The sequence below is a fragment of the Rattus norvegicus genome, chromosome 14 (assembly GCF_021556685.1).
Source record: "Rattus norvegicus strain SHRSP/BbbUtx chromosome 14, alternate assembly SHRSP_T2T, whole genome shotgun sequence".
Taxonomy (NCBI): domain Eukaryota; kingdom Metazoa; phylum Chordata; class Mammalia; order Rodentia; family Muridae; genus Rattus; species Rattus norvegicus.
The window spans coordinates 88,568,364-88,593,188 of record NC_141547.1 but is presented as its reverse complement, the minus strand read 5'-3'; the positions used below and the strand labels follow the sequence as shown (position 1 = coordinate 88,593,188).

General features: G+C 38.9%; 1 protein-coding gene across 1 annotated transcript in view; it reads right to left on the bottom strand.

Annotated features, from left to right (window-relative positions):
- Positions 1-24,825, bottom strand: part of Abca13 (ATP binding cassette subfamily A member 13) — a 484,842-nt gene that overhangs the window by 179,431 nt on the left and 280,586 nt on the right. The window contains exon 42 of the mRNA XM_087584614.1: positions 11,306-11,411. Coding sequence (XP_087440740.1) covers positions 11,306-11,411 — 106 coding nt within the window. The remainder of the gene's footprint in view (positions 1-11,305; positions 11,412-24,825) is intronic.

Sequence of the window (24,825 nt, the reverse complement as noted above, 5' to 3'; positions counted from 1 at the left end):
GAATAATATTCAGAGGAAAATTAAAGTGTAAGATTGTAGAGCCCAAAGAAAATCCTCCTCTGAAAGAGAGAGGTTGCTCCTGCCACAAAAGGACAGCTGCTGCCCTGTGAGGCTGAGGACATGTCCGTCACCGGTGAAACCAGAACAGGCCCTCCCAGTGTGATCATGGGGGATAACAAAGACCTGAGTAGACACATGCAGGACAGGAGCTTGCTCAAGTTGTTAGGAAGTTCAGGCCCTGACAGCAAAGTAGGCAGCTAAAGGCCCAAATATTCACTGCCTGTTTTACAGGAAGGAAGTGCATGGTCATGTCTATAGGGATGTTGTTCTATGAGACTTCTCTCCTTGCCTTGCAGATGGTATTTTGTCCCTGTATCTTTGACCTCTGATTTTAATAAACTCCATTTGCATTCTTTTGTATGTCATGGTTTAATTGCCTTCTGCCAGGGCACCAGTTATATTGGATGACCATCTACCTATGTAGATGTACTTTATTTAACTGTAACCATAATCAATTGTTTTAAGCATTTTGTATTCAGGACTAGGACTGGGGCATTGACATATGTAAATTGGGATGGAATGTAGTTGAGTTCACCATAGCTGTGCACTGCTAGAAAGTAGCAGAGAGTGACTAGAACAAGAATTCCTTATTTAAGAAGAGCAAGAAGAAGAGCCCTGGAGGTGTGTGTGGATAAACAGCCCCCTCTGAGAGCTCATTAGAAAGACATAATGTGGGCCCCTCCCATGCCTACTGACCCAATAATGTATGTTTCAGCTTAGTCACCTGAGCTTAACAAATGTCGAGTCATCATTTTGAAATGAGGTCACTTTTTTCTGCAAGCTAACTGATATAGACTTGCATACATATATATTCCATATGTATCACATATTACTAACATGAATTACATATTGATTTGATATATATATATATACATATATATATAGTGTGCATGTGTGTGTGTGTGTGTGTGTGTGTGTGTGTAAAACATCATAATAAACTTTAGTTTACTAGGCTTAGGGAAAAGGCGTTTCAAAGAAAGCAAAATGATGATTCAAAGAGACATCATGACAGGTGTTGTGACTCGGAAGACAGTTGCATGTTAGAAACACTGAGGTTTTGTGAAAGTTAGATAACTACTCTCAACTTGAATTTATTTACAAATTAACAGTAAGATCAAATAAGAAAGAGTGAGTACATGAAGGACCCCAGAATCAAGTCTGATACAGGTAGGTGAAGAAAAAAATGATAAATTCTTTTGCCATTAAGAAGTCACTTCTACCCCACTGTGTAAACACAGTACAACTATGTAGTTCTAGACACCAAGGCATCAGTCTTCAAAACCCATTTCCATGGAGCTGCTGGGTCCCTATGATTTCGAAGTATATATTCTATATTTTATTTTGCTGTCATCAATCTTTTTGAGCAGTGAGTTACTTGTGACCTGGCCCTTGGAAGATATACAGCTTGTGCAAAAGGGAGGGACTCACACAGACAGGTATAGCCTGAAGCAGTTGTCAACAGGAGTCATCCATCACCACGCCTAGAGAAGAGAGAGCCTTCCCTAAAAGTCATTCTAAGAATTGAGTTCATCTTGTCTAGATCTTACAAAAGGGGATGAGGTTTATTAAATCAGCATATTTAGGGGATTGTAATAAGAGTCTCGCTAGCATCCCGACTTAACATTCTTCTAAAGGTGTACCTACTGAGGAACATAAATATGACTCATACTGAGTTTTATGCGAGGATTTTATTGATTGCAATAAAATCTGGCAAACAGGTGATCTCAAAGCAAATTTGATTTACCATGTCTTGAACTAATTTCTTATTTAGTAATGAAAGACTTAAATGGAATTTTAAATTATGTTCTAGGCCAAAACTTTGTAATTTAAATAATGAAACTGTGTTTTATAACATAGTAATGCTAAAAATGGAAATGGTTCTGTTTCCTGAACACTGTGCCTTTAAATTCAAACACCATGTTTTCACACTTTGTGTGGCATTTGTTTTTAGCACACATTTCATTTCTAATACATTTATACAGATTTTTCCTAATGTCTCCCCAGGTTAGGAATATATAATAATCATTTGTAAATGGATGTATTATTACAGCGAAACATTTATAGAGGGATGCATTGGTATTGTGTGTTATCCTGATAACAGTGTTTATACTCCTGTCATATTTCTTTAAATAACTGTTACATATGAAAGTAATTACTGTATCTTAAGAGAAATTTAATCCTCAAAATTTAAACCTTTAAATAAAAATAGCAAAAACAGGTATGTACATTTTATGAAAAAAAATATAGGAACAATAAGACATAGAGACAGACTATGATATATATTATAATTATGTTAAATTGCATTTGTAATAAAATGAATCTCAGAAAAAAAAGGTTGGAAAATCTGACTACTACATTGCTTATCTGAAAAGTTTCGAGTTTGTCTGTTTGCTTGCTTGCTTGTTTGTGTTGGAAGTACATTTGTCCTAAAGTAATGAAAAAATCATCAGGGGATCCATCTGACTTGACCCCTCAAGACCCTGTGGAGTGCCTAGCACTGTTCAGCCCCACCTGAGTAATGCACAGGGCTCTGTCTCCCAGGAGTCTGGCAAGGGTCTTGGCCATTTGCTACAAAATGTGTGCACTCATGTGAGTAAAACTAAACTTAAAGCAGTTTCCTTGACTATGTAGAAAACTCACAAGTAAAGCTAACAGGAAAGCCTTATTAAACAGGAAATTCCCATGGCTGGGAAATATAAAGGGCTCCGGTGACAAAGCTCAGTTCAGCATGTTGTAGTGACCAAAAGCTAAATGATTCACAGATTCTCAGACCCCCACCACCCCCTCCTCCTGAACGTGACTGAGACATGGCATAGCTTAGTTGTTCTTCCTGAGATTCAATACGCAGGGGTGAAGGAAGTCTTCAATCAGTGTCTAAAGCAGATTTTTCCTGCTCATTCTGCAGAAGAAAAAGCCACTTCTGGTGAGAGTGGTGAGGTTGAGACCTGGAGGTTTAAATAATTTTGTAGCAACTCCAGAAAACTAAGATCTGTATCAGACAAGAAAACCTTGACTACTATGTTTCAGAAAGAATGGAGGAGATAGAACGAATGGAGGGAGGGAAGGAACAGAGGGAGGAGGGAGGAAAGAAGGGAAGAAAGGAAAGAGGGAGAAAGGAAGAAGGAAGAGAAAGGAAGGAAGGAAGGAAGGAAGGAAGGAAGGAGAAAGGAAGGAAGAAGGGAACGAAGAAATTTTCTGGAGCTAGAAAATATAAATGAATTGGAAGGAAAAAATACCTCAGTGTATGTGAATAGCACAGGAAATCATCAATGAACTTTAGGACAGTCATCAAAAGTCACTGAATTTGAGAGACAAAAATTAGATAAAGACAGAAAAAAGAATTCAGAATCCAGAGAGTCAAAAGAACCAGAGTTTGTATATGTGGTGTGTGTGTGTGTGTGCGTGTAACATTTACAGAAGGAAAATAAAAAACGAAAATTTTCCACAATATAAGGGAACAACAATATGCGAAAGGAATTCAATCAGTTTCAGGGAGCAGAAGAATGAACATCTAAGATACATTAGAACAAGCTGCTGACCACCTCAGAGAACTCTCAAAGATGCAAGGAAAGAGAGATCAGTGTAGGGAACTGAAGGTGTCTCAGGGGAAAGGGAGAAGCAGTGAGAAAGGGAAAGGAATGGGATAGGGAGTTTTCAGAGGGGAAAATGGGACGGGGGATAACATTTGAAATGTAAATAAATAAAATAACCAATAAAAAAGTTTTAAAAGATTAAATGAGAAACCACTCAAAGTAGTAGAAGTATTTCTGTCAATTGATTTTTATACTTGGCAAAAATGTCCTTTAAAATGAAGGTAAATTAGATAATTATAAATAGAGAAGCAAAAGCTAAACACATGGGGTACTAACTGGGGTGCCATCCAAGAAATGTCTTAGAGTATCTCAAATGGAAAATGAAGTGAAACAATGCCAGAGTAATAAAATGCAAGCAACCTAAAATGCAAACTTTTATAGTAGATAAAAATTAATGGATTAAAAGAACAGTAATTTGCAATTTGCCTTGTATACTTTTTATTTCCTATAGAGCTTAAAAGACAAAATCATAAACAGCTATAAATCTGTGTAAATGAGTACACAGTATATAAAAGTGCCATTTTGACAATAGTATCATTGTGATGGCTTGTATATGCTTGTCCCAGGGAGTGGCACTACTAGAAGGTGTGGCCATGTTAAAGTAGGTCACTGTGTTACTGTGGGTATCCTAGATGCCTGGAAGTCAATCTTCCACTAACAGCCTTCAAATGGAGATGTAGAACTCTCAGCTCCTCCTAGATGCTGCCATGTTTCCACCTTGATGATAACAGACAGAATCTGTCTGCTAGCCCCAATTACATGTTATCCTTATAAGAGTTGACTTGGTCATGGTGTCTGTTCACAACAGTAAAACCCTTACTAAAGCAATCATATGTATTCTATGATATACATACTTCCATTGTCAAACAGCTTAAATGCATAAATTACATACAAATGAAGATATAAAACAGAAAAATAATGTCACTACAAAAAGTAAATATAGATGAGTCAGGAATGAACAAAGCAGAGGTGGGGAGGAGTTAGAAAGTCTTAAGACATATAAAATGAGAACCAAAATGCTAAATATGAATGAATTAATTCTTATTTCAAATGACGCAGAGTAAATACCCTGGTTAAAAGGTAGGCTTCAACTGTATTCTGACAAGATAAAACAAAGGAGTGAAACATATAGGGAAACAGTGAAAGAATGGAAGAACATATGTGGCACTAAGAGTAACCAAAAGAAAATAGGGATGGCTACATTAAATCTTAGTACAAAGAATGAATAAAAAACAAGTTACAAGAGAAAAGGAACAATTCATATATTGATGTGCCTTCCCCCTACCCACACAGCTCTACCTGCTTCCCGGGAGGTCTACTCTAATCCATGAGACACAGTACCACCTACCTCCTTCCTCTGAAGCTTGATCCAACCCAGGACACCCAAGCCAGCAAACACCACAGAAAACCAGATAGTAAAAGGCAAGTGCAGGAAAATAATGAGCAGATGTCAATGCAATATGCCATCAGAACATAGATCTCCTACAGTAGCAAGTCCTGGATATCTTAACACACCTCAAAAGCAAGACTATGACCTTAAATATGAAGATTATAGAGGCCTTTAAAGAAATACAGGAAAACACAATCAAACAGGTAAATGCACTTAAAGTGGAAATAAATCCCTTAAAGAAATACAGGGGAGGGGTTGGGGATTTAGCTCAGTGGTAAAGTGCTTGCCTGCTCCAAGAAAAAGAAAAAAGAAAAAAGAAAGAAATACAGGGGAAAAAATCAAACAGGTGATGGAAATGAATAAATCGGTCCAATACATAAAAATGGAATTAGAATCAATAAAGGAAACACTACCATAAGGGAGGCAACCCTGGAGACGGAAAACCTAGGAAAGAGAACAAGAACTATAGACGCAAGCACCACCAACAGAATACAAGAGATGGAAGAGAGAATCACAGGCAAAGAAGATACAATGGAAGAAATTGTTACATCAGTCAAAGAAGAATGCCAAATGTAAAAATCTCCTATCTCAAAATATCCAGGTAATTTGGGAAACTATGGAAAGACAAAACTTAAGAGTAATAGAAATAGAAGAAGGTAAATATTCCCAGTTCACAGGACTAGAAAATATATTCCACAAAATCATAGAAGAAAACTTCCCTAATCTAAAGAAAGATAGGTTATAAATATACAAGAAGCTTATACAACACCAAATAGATTGGACCAGAAAAGAAAATTCTCCTGCCACAAAGTAATCTAAACAAAAAATTATGGAATACAGAAAGAATTTTGAAATTTGCAAAAGGAAAAGGCCAAGTAATATATGAAGGCAGATCTATCAGAATTACACCTGATTTCTCAAGAGGGACTTTGAAAGCCAGAAGATTTTGACAGATGAATTGTAGACTCTAAGAGACAACAGATACCAGAACAAACTTCTATACCCAGCAAAATTTTCAATTACCATAGACAGAGAAACCAAGATATTTCATGAAAAAAACAAATTTAAAGAATATTTTTCTAGTAGTCTAGCCCTACTGAGGATACTAGAAGAAAAACTCTGATACAAAGAAGGTAACCTACACCTTCACACACCTACACACACAGTACCACCTCCAACATCAAGATAACAGGAACTAACAATCATTAATCATTAATAGCTCTCATCCAGTTGATTTATTCACCAATAAAAAGACACAAGCTAACATCATTCTGCTGCATACAAGAAATACACATCAACAACTAAGATAAACATTTCAGGGTAAAGGGCTAGAAAAAGATTTTCCAAGCAAATAGACCCAACAAACAATCTTGAATAGCCGATCTAAAACAAAATAAAATAGACTTTCAAACAAAAATCATCAAAAGAGATAAGGAAGTACCCTTCATACTCATCAAAGGAAAAAATCTTCCAAGATGACATCTTAATTCTGAACATCTATGCCCCAAATGCAAGGATACCCACTTTCATAAAAGAAACTTTACTAAAGTGCAAAGCACACATTCACCTCACACAATAATAGTGGGAAACTTCAACATCCCACTCTCTGCAGTGAACAGATCATGGAAACAAACTAAACAGAGACAACATGAAACTAACCAAATTTTAAACCAAATGGATTTAACAGGTATCCAAAAACACCAAGCAATATACCTTCTTAGAACCTCATAGAACCTTCTCCAAATTGACCATATAATTGGGCACAAAGCAAGCCTCAACAGATATAAGAAGATTGAAATAACCCTTGCAGGCAAATCGATGGGACTAGAAAATACCATCCTGAGTGAGGTAACTCACACCCAAAAGGATATGCATGGTATATACTCACTGATAAGTGGATATTAGCAATAAAGTACAGAATACCCAGGTTACATCCCATAAACACAAACAAAGAAGTTAAACAAGAAGGAAGGCCCATGTGAGGATGCTTGAGTCTAGCTTAAAAGGGGGAACGAAATAGTTACAGGAGACAGAGGGAGAGAGGGAGATGGGTGGGAGAAGGAAGAGGGAGGGACAGGGTCAGGTGTGGTTAGAAACAGAGGAGGGGGCCAGAGGGTAAGGAAAATGAATGGAAATATGCAGCTGCTAGGGGCCAGGGGGTGGGGGGATTCTCTAGACGTCCCAAAGACCTGGGATGGTGGAGGCTCCCAGAAGTCAATGAGGGTGAACTTAGCTGAGATGCTTAACAGTGGGAACATGGAACCTGAAGGGGCCAACTCCTGTAGCCATGTAGGACCTCCAGTGTAAAGATAAGGCACCTACAAAAGTTCCAACCCCAAAATTTGTCCTGCATATATATATATATATATATATATATATACATATATATATATACACGTGCACGTACACATATACATATACACATACACATACACATACACATACACATACACATACACATACACATACACATACATATACATATACATATACATATACATATACATATACATGGACAAAGATGAGCAGAGACTGAAAGAATGGCCAGCTAATAACTAACCTAACTTGAGACCCATCCCATGGGCAAGCACGAATCCTTGATACTATTAATGATGCTCTATTACATTTACAGACAGGAAACTAGCATAATTGTCTTCTGAGAGCCTCTACCCAACAGCTGAAATAGATGTAGACACCCACAGCTAAACATTGGACAGAAGTCAGGGACCCATATAGAAGAGTTTCAGGAAGGATTGAAGGCCCTGGAAGGGATAGGAAACCTAGAGGAAGACCAATAATTTCAACTAACCTGGACTTATGGGAGCTCTCAGAGACTGAGCCATCAACCAAAGAACATACATGGACTGGACTGAGGCCCCTGGCATACATGTAGCAGAGGGTGGCCTTGTCTGGCCTTAGTAGGAGAGGATTACAAGCCTAATCCTGTAAAAATTTGATGTGCCAGGGTGGAGGGATACCTAGGAGGGCCCCATTTTCTCAGAGGTAAGGGGGGAAATATAGGGAGAGGGACTCTGTGAGGGGGGAACCAGGAGTGGAGACAGCATTTCAGATATAAATAGTTTTAAAAGAGAGAGAGAGAGAGAGAGAGAGAGAGAGAGAGAGATAAAAGCTCTACTGAAAATTTTATGTAAAGAATTTAGTCATAGGGTGTATAATAATTACAAACACATAAGAATCAAACAGCAGATCCCATAAACATATAAAGCAACAAAAGAAGCAAAAAGAAAGCAGACATTTCCATCAACAGACAATAAGAAACATCAACATTCCATATTCAGTGATAGGCAGAAAATCCATTGACAGGACAGTAAAGCCAAAGGGAATTAGAATTAATGGCAGATGTACATAAACTATCGAACAAATGAATGTGAAGGAGACAAATAGGTGACTCCACTCACACAATAGCAGCACATACATGAATTATATCCATAAACATATGCAGACCTCTCACAAGCCAACAATAGCTTGAAACAACTTAAAAACTAACTTGAGAAAGCAAGTTAAACAAACCTAGGATGTGTGTAAACCAACTATTTTGTAAGCTAATTTAAAAAAAGAGTTTGAATGGTGGCAGTTCATGGATGGGCAATGCTCTTCTCATCAGAACTGAGCTATTGAATGGAAATATCGGTGCCAAATACGGATACTCCTCTTCAAGTTACTGATTGGATAGACCCCCAGAATTCCTGCAAAGTAATACAATTTATTGTCATTGCTCTTGTTGTACACCATGACTAAATGATAAAACCCCATTATTGAAAGAGACACCTTTGGTTTCAGGGCATAGTGAAATTCCTCTGTTCTGGTCATCATAATGTCAGAAGGTGCTATGCAGGTTACAGGAGGGTGAGGTAGGAATGGCTTTACCCAGCATTGGACCTTGCATACTACAATACTGAGCTCTCAGAAGTAATAGGTGCTCTTGTGCAATAGTGGCATTGCTGTTCTCGATCACTCTTCTGGTATGGCTGGGGAGGGAGCCACAAGGTCCCACTTCTAGCTAAAGAGCTTTGGCAAGGAATGGCTGATGGAGAGAGAGACACCAGCTAATTCCAGTGGTGGAGAATTAGACTGCCAATGTTCAGTGCATTACCACATACCCATAAGCATAATGCCAATACTAATTGGACTCGGTGGGTTACTTTTTTAATTGTAGATGACATGAAGGTGGGGATGTGTTGAGGGGCAGGAGGAAATTGGAAGAAAAATGTGAGGTGGATATGAACAAGATACATTGTATACATAGAAACATGCATAAATGAAATTGTCAAAGAATAAATAAGATAGTGATGGGATTAATTGTAACAGTCATTTCTTCAAAAATTTTACTAAACAATCAAAAACTGTATGAAGGAATTCCCAGAATTATTAATCAGTGTATTGGTGAGGACAAAGGGAATTAGAAACTTAATGCTGCTTGTAAAAATATGAGATATTGACAGATAAGAATCTTTCTCAAATGGTTAAGCATATGATCCAGCAATTCTATTCATAGGTATTTTACTGGCTGGTTTTATGTGTCAACTTGACACAAACTGAAGTTATCAGAGAGAAAGGAGCCTCAGTTCAGGAAATACCTCCATGAGATCCAGCTGTAAGGTATTTACTCAACTAGTGATCAAGAGGGGAGGACCCAGCCCATTGTGGGTGGTGCCATCCCTGGGCTGGTAGTCTTGGGTTCTATAAGAGAACAAGCTGAGCAAACCAGGGGAAGCAAGTCAGTAAGTAACATTCCTCCAAGGCTGCTGCATCACCTCCTGCCTCCTGACCTGCTTGAGTTCCAGTCCTGACTTCCTTTGCTGGTGAACATCAATGTGGACAGTGTAAATTGAATAAGCCCTTTCCTCCCCAACCCGTTTCTTGTTCATGATGTTTGTGCAGAAATAGAAACCCTGACTAAGACAGGTATCTACTTAAAAGCACATACTCATGAAACATTAGTTCTAGGGGCATGTTCTAACAGCAAAAGAAAAATTGGAAACAACCCAAGTTTTCATCAAATGATAAATGAACAGAATAACGTGGTATCCACATGCAATAGGAGCTTTACTTGACAACTGAATGAAAAATATGTTCATAGAAGCTGGAAAAGGACCAGCTGTATACTTCATCCACACAAAATGTCAACAGCAGGCTAATATGGAATGATAAAGGATATGCTTGAAGTCTCTTAAGGCTGGAGTGATGGGAATCCTGCAGAGTGATGGATAAGTGACATAACGTTCTGTTTGAAGTATTAATAATAACACTCCAAGACTGAGTGTAGTAATGGTTGTACATGAATAACGAGGCATTAAGTTGTGTATTTTAAATGGGTAAATTGTGGCTCATAAAATTATATTTCAATAGTACATTGTGAACAGGAGAGATGTTTGACACAATCATTAGAGAAATGCAAACTAACACCATAGTTAGAAACCAATTGAACATCAATTTTGACAACCAATGTATGTGTCTTATACCTGATATTATCAAGAGAGAGAGAAGAAATAAGGCATTGGCAACATTCATACAGTGCTGGGGAGACTCTGATACTCAATCACCACATCAGTTTTAATTCTTGTGATTTATCCTGGGGTGTGGAGGTCTGTGTCCCCAAAGTATGTACTTTCTGAAGAAGAGGTGTCACCATTTATATCTCTAGACCCAGGTTCTATGTGCACTGGTGAGTTCTGGCTAACATGTGGTAGGAAGTGCACTAGACTAGAACCACAGTCCATCCTATGAAAACCAAGCCTGGCTTCTGCCCAGCTCCTAATACTTGCCCAAAGAAGGGTATAATTCTAGCCAAAATAAGACCATGAACCTGCAGAAGCAACACATGTAAGCAAGGCCTGTCAGATTCAAGGCTGTGTGCAAAGTCTAGGACACAAGCTAATGAACACAAGTCTCATCTTTGGTGCTCCCATAAGCCACATAAATCCATTATTAATGGCATATAGCTACCCCTCATAAATATGCCATGGACTTAAGTAGCTTTGGTCTGTATGTGGTTATGGTAAACCCAGATAAACAAGATCCAGTATGCTAATTGTATATACCAAGACATTTCTGATAAGATATGTTTCTCAGAAAAGATATCAACAAACTCCGATGTAAATTTGCTCAGGTTGGTCAGACCAACCACTTCTGCCCCATCATGAGGCATCTACTATTCTTCCTTTTACATAGACTAATGTTAAATGAGGTCGGTACCCTTTTGCATTAAAGAGACATGCAAAAGGCTACATACACTACTTACAGTGGCGAAGACATGGTCCTACAGGTTTCTCATTCTGAGACTCTAATTTGTTGTCTGGAGTGATGTAAGACTTTTTGTTGGTATCTTGCAGCAGCATCAAAAATACCTTTGGGGAATTAAGATAAAGAAAATGCATATATTTTACATATCTTCACAAATTACACTTGTTTGCATTTCTTTTGTCTCAATCACATCACAAAACAAATCAAATACATCCTATGTTTCATTGGTCATTCATTTCATTAGTGTAACTTATGACAGCATGAAATTCTATAATATAACTGATAGTCTACACCCCAGAGGATATAAATCTAACTGAAATGAGACCATGAACCTGCAGCAGCTATACACGTGAGCAAGGCTGGTCAAAATCACCAAGAATACTGGGTGGGGAAAGGAGAGGAAATAAAATCTATGCTCAACTCGGGACCACAGGTAAGACCAACTTTTCTGCTGCAAGAAAGCTGCCTGGTGAGCTTGGGACACACAGAGGCAGAATTCCTCTAGGACCGGGCACGTCCTGTGTTTACCGGAAGTCCCACACCCGCGGATCCCGAACTGCAGCAGCTCTCTGCTCCCAGACCCCATGAGAGAGAGAGACCTCACCGCCTGGTCAGGTGGGCACTCCTGAGGCTGCAGAGCGGAAGAGACCACCAACACTGCCCACCCCTGCCCACATCCCTGGCCCAAGAGGAAACTGTATAAGGCCTCTGGGCTCCCGTGGGGGAGGGCCCAGGAGCGGCAGGACCCCTGCCTGAGACACCACCGCCGGAACCTGAAGGAAACAGACCGGATAAACAGTTCTCTGCACCCAAATCCCGTGGGAGGGAGAACTAAACCTTCAGAGAGGCAGACAAGCCTGGGAAACCAGAAGAGACTGCTCTCTGCACATACATCTCTGACGCCAGAGGAAAACACCAAAGGCCAGCTGGAACCCTGATGCACTGAAGCTCCGGGAAAGGGCGGCACAGATCTTCCTGCTTGCTGCCGCCACAGAGAGACCGAGGGCAGCACCCCGCGAGCAAACTTGAGCCTCAGGACCACAGGTAAGACCAACTTTTCTGCTGCAAGTGACCTGCCTGGTGAACTCAAGACACAGGCCCACAGGAACAGCTGAAGACCTGTAGAGAGGAAAAACTACACACCCGAAAGCAGAACACTCTGTCCCCATAACTGACTGAAAGAGAGGAAAACAGGTCTATAGCACTCCTGACACACAGGCTTATAGGACAGTCTAGCCACTCTCAGAAATAGCAGAACAAAGTAACACTAGAGATAATCTGATGGCGAGAGGCAAGCGCAGGAACCCAAGCAACAGAAACCAAGGCTACATGGCATCATCGGAGCCCAATTCTCCCACCAAAACAAACATGGAATATCCAAACACACCAGAAAAGCAAGATCTAGTTTCAAAATCATATTTGATCATGATGCTGGAGGACTTCAAGAAAGACGTGAAGAAATCCATTAGAGAACAAGTAGAAGCCTACAGAGAGGAATCGCAAAAATGCCTGAAAGAATTCCAGGAAAACATAAATAAACAAGTAGAAGCCCATAGAGAGGAGACACAAAAATCCCTGAAAGAATATCAGGAAATCATAAATAAACAAGTAGAAGCCCATAGAGAGGAGTCACAAAAATCCCTGAAAGAATTCCAGGAAAACACAATCAAACAGTTGAAGGAATTAAAAATGGAAATAGAAGCAATCAAGAAAGAACACATGGAAACAACCCTGGATATAGAAAACCAAAAGAAGAGACAAGGAGCTGTAGATACAAGCTTCACCAACAGAATACAAGAGATGGAAGAGAGAATCTCAGGAGCAGAAGATTCCATAGAAATCATTGACTCAACTGTCAAAGATAATGTAAAGCGGAAAAAGCTACTGGTCCAAAACATACAAGAAATCCAGGACTCAATGAGAAGATCAAACCTAAGGATAATAGGTATAGAAGAGAGTGAAGACTCCCAGCTCAAAGGACCAGTAAATATCTTCAACAAAATCATAGAAGAAAACTTCCCTAACCTAAAAAAAGAGATACCCATAGGCATACAAGAAGCCTACAGAACTCCAAATAGATTGGACCAGAAAAGAAACACCTCCCATCACATAATTGTCAAAACACCAAACGCACAAAATAAAGAAAGAATATTAAAAGCAGTAAGGGAAAAAGGTCAAGTAACATATAAAGGCAGACCTATCAGAATCACACCAGACTTCTCGCCAGAAATTATGAAGGCCAGAAGATCCTGGACTGATGTCATACAGACCCTAAGAGAACACAAATGCCAGCCCAGGTTACTGTATCCTACAAAACTCTCAATTAACATAGATGGAGAAACCAAGATATTCCATGACAAAAACAAATTTACACAATACCTTTCTACAAATCCAGCACTACAAAGGATAATAAATGGTAAAGCCCAACATAAGGAGGCAAGCTATACCCTAGAAGAAGCAAGAAACTAATCGTCTTGGCAACAAAACAAAGAGAATGAAAGCACACAAACATAACCTCACATCCAAATATGAATATAACAGGAAGCAATAATCACTATTCCTTAATATCTCTCAACATCAATGGCCTCAACTCCCCAATAAAAAGAAATAGATTAACAAACTGGATACGCAACGAGGACCCTGCATTCTGCTGCCTGCAGGAAACACACCTCAGAGACAAAGACAGACACTACCTCAGAGTGAAAGGCTGGAAAACAACTTTCCAAGCAAATGGTCAGAAGAAGCAAGCTGGAGTAGCCATTCTAATATCAAATAAAATCAATTTTCAACTAAAAGTCATCAAAAAAGATAAGGAAGGACACTTCATATTCATCAAAGGAAAAATCCACCAAGATGAACTCTCAATCCTAAATATCTATGCCCCAAATACAAGGGCACCTAAATACGTAAAAGAAACCTTACTAAAGCTCAAAACACACAATGCACCTCACACAATAACAGTGGGACATTTCAACACCCCACTCTCATCAATGGACAGATCATGGAAACAGAAATTAAACAGAGATGTAGACAGACTAAGAGAAGTCATGAGCCAAATGGACTTAACGAATATTTATAGAACATTCTATCCTAAAGCAAAAGGATATACCTTCTTCTCAGCTCCTCATGGTACTTTCTCCAAAATTGACCATATAATTGGTCAAAAAACGGGCCTCAACAGGTACAGAAAGATAGAAATAATCCCATGCGTGCTATCGGACCACCACGGCCTAAAACTGGTCTTCAATAACAATAAGGGAAGAATGCCCACATATACGTGGAAATTGAACAATGCTCTACTCAATGATAACCTGGTCAAGGAAGAAATAAAGAAAGAAACTAAAAACTTTTTAGAATTTAATGAAAATGAAGGTACAACATACACAAACTTATGGTACACAATGAAAGCTGTGCTACGAGGAAAACTCATAGCGCTGAGTGCCTACAGAAAGAAACAGGAAAGAGCATATATGAGCAGCTTGACAGCACACCTAAAAGCTCTAGAACAAAAAGAAGCAAATACACCCAGGAGGAGTAGAAGGCAGGAAATAATCAAACTCAGAGCTGAAATCAACCAAGTAGAAACAAAAAGGACCATAGAAAGAATCAACAGAACCAAAAGTTGGTTCTTTGAGAAAATCAACAAGATAGATAAACCCTTAGCCAGACTAATGAGAGGACACAGAGAGTGCGTCCAAATTAACAAAATCAGAAATGAAAAGGGAGACATAACTACAGATTCAGAGGAAATTCAAAAAATCATCAGATCTTACTATAAAAACCTATATTCAACAAAACTTGAAAATCTTCAGGAAATGGACAATTTCCTAGACAGATACCAGGTACCGAAGTTAAATCAGGAACAGATAAACCAGTTAAACAACCCCATAACTCCTAAGGAAATAGAAGCAGTCATTAAAGGTCTCCCAACCAAAAAGAGCCCAGGTCCAGACGGGTTTAGTGCAGAATTCTATCAAACCTTCATAGAAGACCTCATACCAATATTATCCAAACTATTCCACAAAATTGAAACAGATGGATCACTACCGAACTCCTTCTACGAAGCCACAATTACTCTTATACCTAAACCACACAAAGACACAACAAAGAAAGAGAACTTCAGACCAATTTCCCTTATGAATATCGACGCAAAAATACTCAATAAAATTCTGGCAAACCGAATTCAAGAGCACATCAAAACAATCATCCACCATGATCAAGTAGGCTTCATCCCAGGCATGCAGGGATGGTTTAATATACGGAAAACCATCAATGTGATCCATTATATAAACAAACTGAAAGAACAAAATCACATGGTCATTTCATTAGATGCTGAGAAAGCATTTGACAAAATTCAACACCCCTTCATGATAAAAGTCCTGGAAAGAATAGGAATTCAAGGCCCATACCTAAACATAGTAAAAGCCATATACAGCAAACCAGTTGCTAACATTAAACTAAATGGAGAGAAACTTGAAGCAATCCCACTAAAATCAGGGACTAGACAAGGCTGCCCACTCTCTCCCTACTTATTCAATGTATTTCTTGAAGTTCTAGCCAGAGCAATCAGAGAACAAAAGGAGATCAAGGGGATACAGATCGGAAAAGAAGAGGTCAAAATATCACTATTTGCAGATGATATGATAGTATATTTAAGTGATCCCAAAAGTTCCACCAGAGAACTACTAAAGCTGATAAACAACTTCAGCAAAGTGGCTGGATATAAAATTAACTCAAATAAATCAGTTGCCTTCCTCTATACAAAAGAGAAACAAGCCGAGAAACAAATTAGGGAAGCGACACCCTTCATAATAGACCCAAATAATATAAAGTATCTCGGTGTGATTTTAACCAAGCAAGTAAAAGATCTGTACAATAAGAACTTCAAGACACTGAGGAAAGAAATTGAAGAAGACCTCAGAAAATGGAAAGATCTCCCATGCTCATGGATTGGCAGGATTAATATAGTAAAAATGGCCATTTTACCAAAAGCAATCTACAGATTCAATGCAATCCCCATCAAAATACCAATCCAATTCTTCAAAGAGTTAGACAGAACAATTTGCAAATTCATCTGGAATAACAAAAAACCCAGGATAGCTAAAGCTATCCTCAACAATAAAATGACTTCAGGGGGAATCACTATCCCTGAACTCAAGCAGTATTACAGAGCAATAGTGATAAAAACTGCATGGTATTGGTACAGAGACAGACAGATAGACCAATGGAATAGAATTGAAGACCCAGAAATGAACCCACACACCTATGGTCACTTGATTTTTGACAAAGGAGCCAAAACCATCCAATGGAAAAAAGATAGCATTTTCAGCAAATGGTGCTGGTTCAACTGGAGGGCAACATGTAGAAGAATGCAGATCGATCCATGCTTATCACCCTGTACAAAGCTTAAGTCCAACTGGATCAAGGACGTCCACATCAAACCAGACACACTCAAACTAATAGAAGAAAAACTAGGGAAGCATCTGGAACACATGGGCACTGGAAAAAATTTCCTGAACAAAACACCAATGGCTTACGCTCTAAGATCAAGAATCGACAAATGGGATCTCATAAAACTGCAAAGCTTCTGTAAGGCAAAGGACACTGTGGTTAGAACAAAACGGCAACCAACAGATTGGGAAAAGATCTTTACCAATCCTGCAACAGATAGAGGCCTTATATCCAAAATATACAAAGAACTCAAGAAGTTAGACCGCAGGGAAACAAATAACCCTATTAAAAATGGGGTTCAGAGCTAAACAAAGAATTCACAGCTGAGGAATGCCTAATGGCTGAGAAACACCTAAAGAAATGTTCAACATCTTTAGTCATAAGGGAAATGCAAATCAAAACAACCCTGAGATTTCACCTCACACCAGTGAGAATGGCTAAGATCAAAAACTCAGGTGACAGCAGATGCTGGCGAGGATATGGAGAAAGAGGAACACTCCTCCATTGTTGGTGGGATTGCAGACTGGTAAAACCATTCTCTAAATCAGTCTGGAGGTTCCTCAGAAAATTGGACATTGAACTGCCTGAGGATCCAGCTATACCTCTCTTGGGCATATACCCAAAAGATGCCTCAACATATAAAAGAGACACGTGCTCCACTATGTTCATCGCAGCCTTATTTATAATAGCCAGAAACTGGAAAGAACCCAGATGCCCTTCAACAGAGGAATGGATACAGAAAATGTGGTACATCTACACAATGGAATATTACTCAGCTATCAAAAACGAGTTTATGAAATTTGTAGGGAAATGGTTGGAACTGGAAAATATCATCCTGTCTGAGCTAACCCAATCACAGAAAGACATACATGGTATGCATTCATTGATAAGTGTCTATTAGCCCAAATGCTTGAATTACCCTAGATCCCTAGAACAAACAAAACTCAAGACGGATGATCAAAATGTGAATGCTTCACTCCTTCTTTAAATGAGGAAAAAGAATACCCTTGGCAGGGAAGGGAGAGGCAAAGATTAAAACAGAGACTGAAGGAACACCCATTCAGAGCCTGCCCCACATGTGGCCCATACATATACAGCCACCCAATTAGACAAGATGGATGAAGCAGAAGTGCAGACTGACAGGAGCCGGATATAGATCGCTCCTGAGAGACACAGCCAGAATACAGCAAATATAGAGGCGAATGCCAGCAGCAAACCACTGAACTGAGAATAGGACCCCCGTTGAAGGAATCAGAGAAAGAACTGGAAGAGCTTGAAGGGGCTCGAGACCCCATATGTACAACAATGCCAAGCAACCAGAGCTTCCAGGGACTAAGCCACTACCTAAAGACTATACATGGACTGACCCTGGACTCTGACCTCATAGGTAGCAATGAATATCCTAGTAAGAGCACCAGTGGAAGGGGAAGCCCTGGGTCCTGCTAAGACTGAACCCCCAGTGAACTAGACTGTTGGGGGGAGGGCGGCAATGGGGGGAGGGTTGGGAGGGGAACACCCATAAGGAAGGGGAGGAGGGAGGGGAATGTTTGCCCGGAAACCGGGAAAGGGAATAACACTCGAAATGTATGTAAGAATTACTCAAGTTAATAAAAAAAAAAATCTATGCTCAAGTCATCTTGAGTTTGCAATTCACTGAGCCAGCACCTTGGAAATCTCAAAAAATAAACAAACAAAAACACCAAAACAAAAGAAAACAAAACAAAACAAAAGCAAATAAAAAACCCTCAGGAGTCACATGTTTAAATAATGTAGTTTATTTAGGGTAGTTGGAAACTCATCTATAAAAACCACATACTGAGAGCCTACACACCTGAGAACAGAAGTAAGACCAACTTTTCTGCTCCAAGTGACATCCCCGGTGGACTCATGACACACAAAGGCAGAAGTCCTCTGGGACAGGGCACTTCAGGTTTCTGGCTGTGCTAGGAACTGAACTGAACAAACCCCACAGCTCCCTGCACCCAAATCCCATGGGGGAGTGAGCTGAACTCCCAGAAGTATGGAAAATTGTGAGACCTCAGGACAGACTGCCACTTCTGCCAACTTCTGCACATATTCCTGGCCCAGGAGGAAACTGCATACTGCCTCTGGATACAGGAATACAGGAGCAATCAGCAGCAGGAACCTGCTGGTTTCTGCCTGCCCCAGGAAATGAACTGAACCAGTCACACAGCTCCCTGCACCCAAATTCCCTGGGGGGAGACAGCTGGATCCTCAGAAGTGAGAACACTCCAGAGAACTCAGACAAGACAACTACTTTCTGCCCACATTCCTGACCCAAGAGGAAGTCACCTAGTGCCATCTGTGCTCCCTGAGAAGAGGGACCTAGGAACAGTGAGGGGCAAGGCCCTTAGGGTTTCTGCCTGCTCCAAGAGTTGAAAGCCAGCCACTTAAAGTGCCTACAAACCTGAGAGCAGAGTGCTATCTTCCTAGATCTGGCTGAAAGAAAATAGGTCTACAGGAGTGCTGACACACAGGCTTACAGGAGGGTCAAGCCACTGTCAGACACAGCAAGACAAGCTAAGACCAGAGACAAACTGATGGCAAGAGGCAAGCACAGGGTCCTAAGCAACAGAAACCAAGACTACTTGGCATCATCAGAGCCCAGTTCTCCCAACAAAGCAAATACTGGATATCCAAACACATGGGGAAAGCATGATTTAGATTTAAAATCACATTCTATGATGATGATGGAGGACTTTAAGAAGGACACAAAAACTCCCTTAAGGAATTACAGGAAAAAACAACCAAACAGGTGAAGGAATTGAACAAAACCATCCAGGATTTAAAAATGGAAATAGAAACAATAAAAAAGCACAAAGGGAGACAACCCTGAAGTTAGAAAACCTAGGAAAGAGATCAAGAGTCATAGATGCAAGCATCACCAACAGAATACAAGATATAGAAGAGCGAATCTCAGGGGCAGAAGATACCATAGTAAACACTGACACAACCATCAAAGATAATGTAAAATGCATAAAGCTTATAACCTAAAACATTCAGGAAATATAGGACACAATGAGAAGATCAAACCTAAGGATAATAGGTATAGAAGAGAGTGAAGAATCCCAACTTAAAGGGCCACTGAATATATTCAACAAAATTATACAAGAAAACTTCCCTAACCTAAAGAAAGAGATGCCCATGACCATACAAGAAACTTACAGAACTCCAAATATATTGGACAAGAAAAGAAATTCCTCCTGTCACATAATAGTTAAAACACCAAATGCACTAAAAAAAGAAAGAAAGAATATTAAAAGCAGTAAGAGGGAAAGGTCAAGTAACATATAAAGGCAAATCTATCACAATTACACCAGATTTCTGACCAGATACTATGAAAGCCAGAAGATCATGGGAGTATGTCATACAGACACTAAGATAATACAAATGCCAGCCTAGGCTACTATGTCTAGCAAAACTCTCAATTGACATAGATGGAAAAACCAATATATTCCATGACAAAACCAAACTTACACAATAGCTTTCTATAAATCCAACCCTACAAAGAAATATAATAGATAGAAACTCCAATACAAGGAGGGAAACCATACCCTAGAAAAAGCAAGAAAGTAATCCCCTTGCAACGAAACCAAAAGAAGAGAGACACAGAAACATAATTTCACCTCTAACAACCAAAATAACAGAAAGCAACAATCACTATTCCTTAATATCTCTTAATTTCAATGGACTCAATTCCCCAATGAAAAGACATAGACTAACAGAATGGATCCATAAAGAGGACCCAGCATTTTGCTGCATACAGGAAACACACCTCAATGACAAAGATAGACACTACCTCAGAGCAAAAGGCAGGAAAACAACTTTCCAAGCAAATGGTCTGAAGAAACAAACGGAAGTAGCCATTCTAATAGTGGATGAAATTGACTTTCAACAAAAAGTCATCAAAAAAATAAGGCAGGAAACTGCATATTCAAAGGAAAAATTCACCAAGATGAACTCTCAATCCTAAACACCTATTCTCCAAATGCAAGGTTATCTGAATTCATAAAAGAAATGATACTAAAGCTCAAATCACACATTGCACCTCACACGATAATAGTAGGACATTTCAACACCCCGCTCTCATCAACGGACAGATCATGGAAGCAGAAATTAAACAGAGACATAGAGAAACTAACAGAAGTTATGAACTAAATGGATTTAACAGATATTTATAAAACATTCCATCTGAAATCAAAAGTATATACCTTCTGTTCAGAACCTCATGGAATTTTCTTCAAAATTGACCATATAATCTGACACAAAAAGCAAGCCTCAACAGATACAGAAAGATAGAAATAATCCCATGCATCCTATTAGATCACCATGCACTAAGACTGGTCTTCATTAACAACAATAATCATGGAAAGCCCACATATATATGGAAGTTGAACAATGCTTAATCAATGACAACTTGGTCAAGGAAGAAATAAAGAAAGAAATTAAAGACTTCTTAGAATTTAATGAAAATGAAGATACAACATTCCCAAAGTTATGGGACACAATGAAAGTGGTACTAAGAGGAAAATTCATAGCTCTGAGTGCTTGCAGAAACAGGAGAGAGCATATGTCAGCAGCTTGACAGCACACCTAAAAGCTCTAGAACAAAAAGAAATAAATAAACCGAAGAGGAGTAGAAGGCAGGAAATAATCAAACTCAGGGCTGAAATCAACCAAGTAGAAATGAAAAGGACTATACAAAGAATCAACAAAACCAGGAGCTGGTTTTTGAGAAAATCAACAAGATAGATAAATCCTTAGCCAGGCTAACCAGAGGTCACAGAGAGTGTATCCAAATTAACAAAATCAGAAATGAATGGGGAGAGATGGCAACAAAATCTGAAGAAATTAAAAAAAATCATCAGATCCTACTATAAACGCCTATATTCAATTAAAATGGAAAATCTGGAGGAAATGGACAATTTTCTAGACAGATACCAGGTACCAAAATTAAATCAGGAACAAATAAACCATCTAAACAACCCCATAAGTCCTAAAGAAATAGAAGCAGTTATTAGAAGTCTCCCAACCAAAGAGAGCCCAGGTCCAGATGAGTTCAGTGCAGAATTCTATCAAACTTTCATAGAAGACCTCATACCAATACTGGCGAAATTATTCCACAAAATAAAAACAGACGGAGCACTACCAAATTTCTTCTATGAAGCCACAGTTACTCTTATGCCGAAACCACACAAGACCCAACAAAGAAAGAGAACTTCAGACCAATCTCCCTTATGAATATCGACACAAAAATACTCAATAAAATTCTGGCAAACCAAATCCACAATACATCAAAACAATCATTCATCACGATCAAGTAGGCTTCATCCCAGGGTTGCAGGGATGGTTCAATATAAGAAAATCCATCAATGTACTCCACTATATAAACAAACCCAAAGGTAAGAAATAAATGATCATTTCATTAGATGCTGAGAAAGCATTTGACAAAATTCAACACCCCTTCATTATAAGAATTCTGGAAAGATCAGGAATTCAAGGCCCATATCTAAACATAGTAAAAGCAATATACAGCAAACCAGTAGCTAACATCAAACTAAATGAAGATAAACTTGAAGCAATCCCACTAAAATCAGAGACTAGACAAGGCTGCCTACTCTCTCCCTACTTATTCAATATAGTACTCAAAGTCCTAGTCAGAGCAATCAGACAGCGAAAGGAGGTCAAAGGGATACAAGTTAGAAGGGAAGAAATCAAAATATCATTATTTGCAGTTGATATGATAATATACTTGTTACCCCAAAAGTTCCACTAGAGAACTACTTAACCTGATAAACAACTTCAGCAAAGTGTCAGGCTATAAAATTAACTCGAACAAATTAGTAGCCTTCCTCGACTCAGAGGATAAACAGGTTGAGAAAGAAATTAAGGACATGACACCCTTCACAACAGTTCCCAAATAATATAAAATATCTTGATGTGACTTTAACCAAGCAAGTGAAAGATCTGTATGATAAGAACTCCAAGTCTCTAAAGAAAGAAATTGAGGAAGATCTCAGAAGATGGAAAAACCTTCCTTGGTCATGGATTGGCAGACTTAATATAGTAAAGATGGCCATTTTGTCAAAAGCAATCTACAGATTCAATGCAGTCCTCATCAAAATTCCAACTCAATTCTTTATAGAGTTAGATAGAGCAATTCGCAAATTCATTTGGAATAACAAAAAACCCAGGATAGTGAAAACTATACTCAACAACAATATAACTTCTGGGGAAATCACCATCCCTGACCTCAAGCAGTATTACAGAGCAATTGTCATAAAAACTGTATGGTATTGGTACAGAGACAGTCAGATAAATGAGTAAAATAGAATTGAAGATGCAGAAATGAAACCAAAAACCTATGGTCACTTGATCTTTGACAAAGGAACTTAAATCATCCATTGGAAAAAAAGCATTTTTAATGAATGTTGTTGGTTCAACTGAAGGTTAGCATGTGGAAGAATGCAAATCGATCCATTTTTACTGCCCTTGTACAAAGCTTAAGTCCACATGGATCAAGGACCTCTACATCAAACCAGATACACTCAAACTAATAGAAGAAAAAGCTTGGAAGAGTCTCGATCACATGGGCACTGGGGAAAATTTCCTGAACAAAATAGCAATGGCTTATGCTCTAAGATCAAGAATTGACAAATGGGCCCTCATAAAACTGCAAAGCTTCTATAAGGCAAAGACAACTGTCATTAGGACGAAATGGCCACCAACAGGTTGCAAAAAGATCTTTACCAATCCTACATCTGATAGAGGGCTAATACCCAAAATATAAAAAGAACTCAAGAAGTTAGACTCCAGAGAGCCAAATAATCCTATTAAAAAATGGGGTATAGAGCTAGAAAATTATCAGCTGAGGAATATCGAATGGCTGAGAAATACCTAAAGAAATGCTCAACATCCTTAGTCATCAGGGAAATGCAAATCAAAACAACACTGAGATTTCACCTCACACCAGTCAGAATGGCTAAGATCAAAAACTCAAGATGCTGATGGGGATGTGGAGAAAGAAGAACACTCCTCCATTGTTGGTGGGATTGCAGACTGGTACAACCACTCTGGAAATCAGTCTGGAGGTTCCTCAGAAAATTAGACATTGAACTACCAGAGGACCCAACTATACCCCTCCTGGGCATATACCCAAAAGATGCTCCAACATACAACAAAGACACAAGCTCCACTATGTTCATAGCAGCCTTATTTATAATAGTCAGAGGCTGGAAAGAAACCAGATGCCCTTCAACAGAGGAATTGATTCAAAAAATGTGGTACATCTACACAATGTAGTACTACTCAGCTATCAAAAACATGACTTCTAAATCAGGAACAGATAAACCATTTAAACAACCCCATAAATCCTAAAGAAATAAAAATCGTCATTAAAGGTCTCCCAACCAAAAAGAGCCCAGGTCCAGATGAGTTCAGTGCACAATTCTATCAGACCTTCATAGAAGACCTCATACCAATACTATCCAAACTATTCCACAAAATTGAAACAGATGGAGCACTACCGAATACCTTCTACGAAGCCACAATTACTCTTATACCTAAACCACACAAAGACACAACAAAGAAAGAGAACTTCAGACCAATTTCCCTTATGAATATTGATGCAAAAATACTCAATAAAATTCTGGCAAACTGAATCCAAGAGCACATCAAAACAATCATCCACCATAATCAAGTAGGCTTCATCCCAGGCATGCAGGGATGGTATAATATATGGAAAACCATCAATGTAATCCACTATGTAAACAAACTGAAAGATAAAAACCACATGATCATTTCATTAGATGCTGAGAAAGCATTTGTCAAAATTCAACACCCCTTCATGATAAAAGTCCTGGAAAGAAAAGGAATTCAAGGCCCATATCTAAACATAGTAAAAGCCATATATAGCAAACCAGTAGCTAATATTAAACTAAATGGAGAGAAACTTGAAGCAATCCCACTAAAATCAGGGACTAGACAAGGCTGTCCACTCTCTCCCTATTTATTCAATATAGTTTTTGAAGTTCTAGCCAGAGCAAT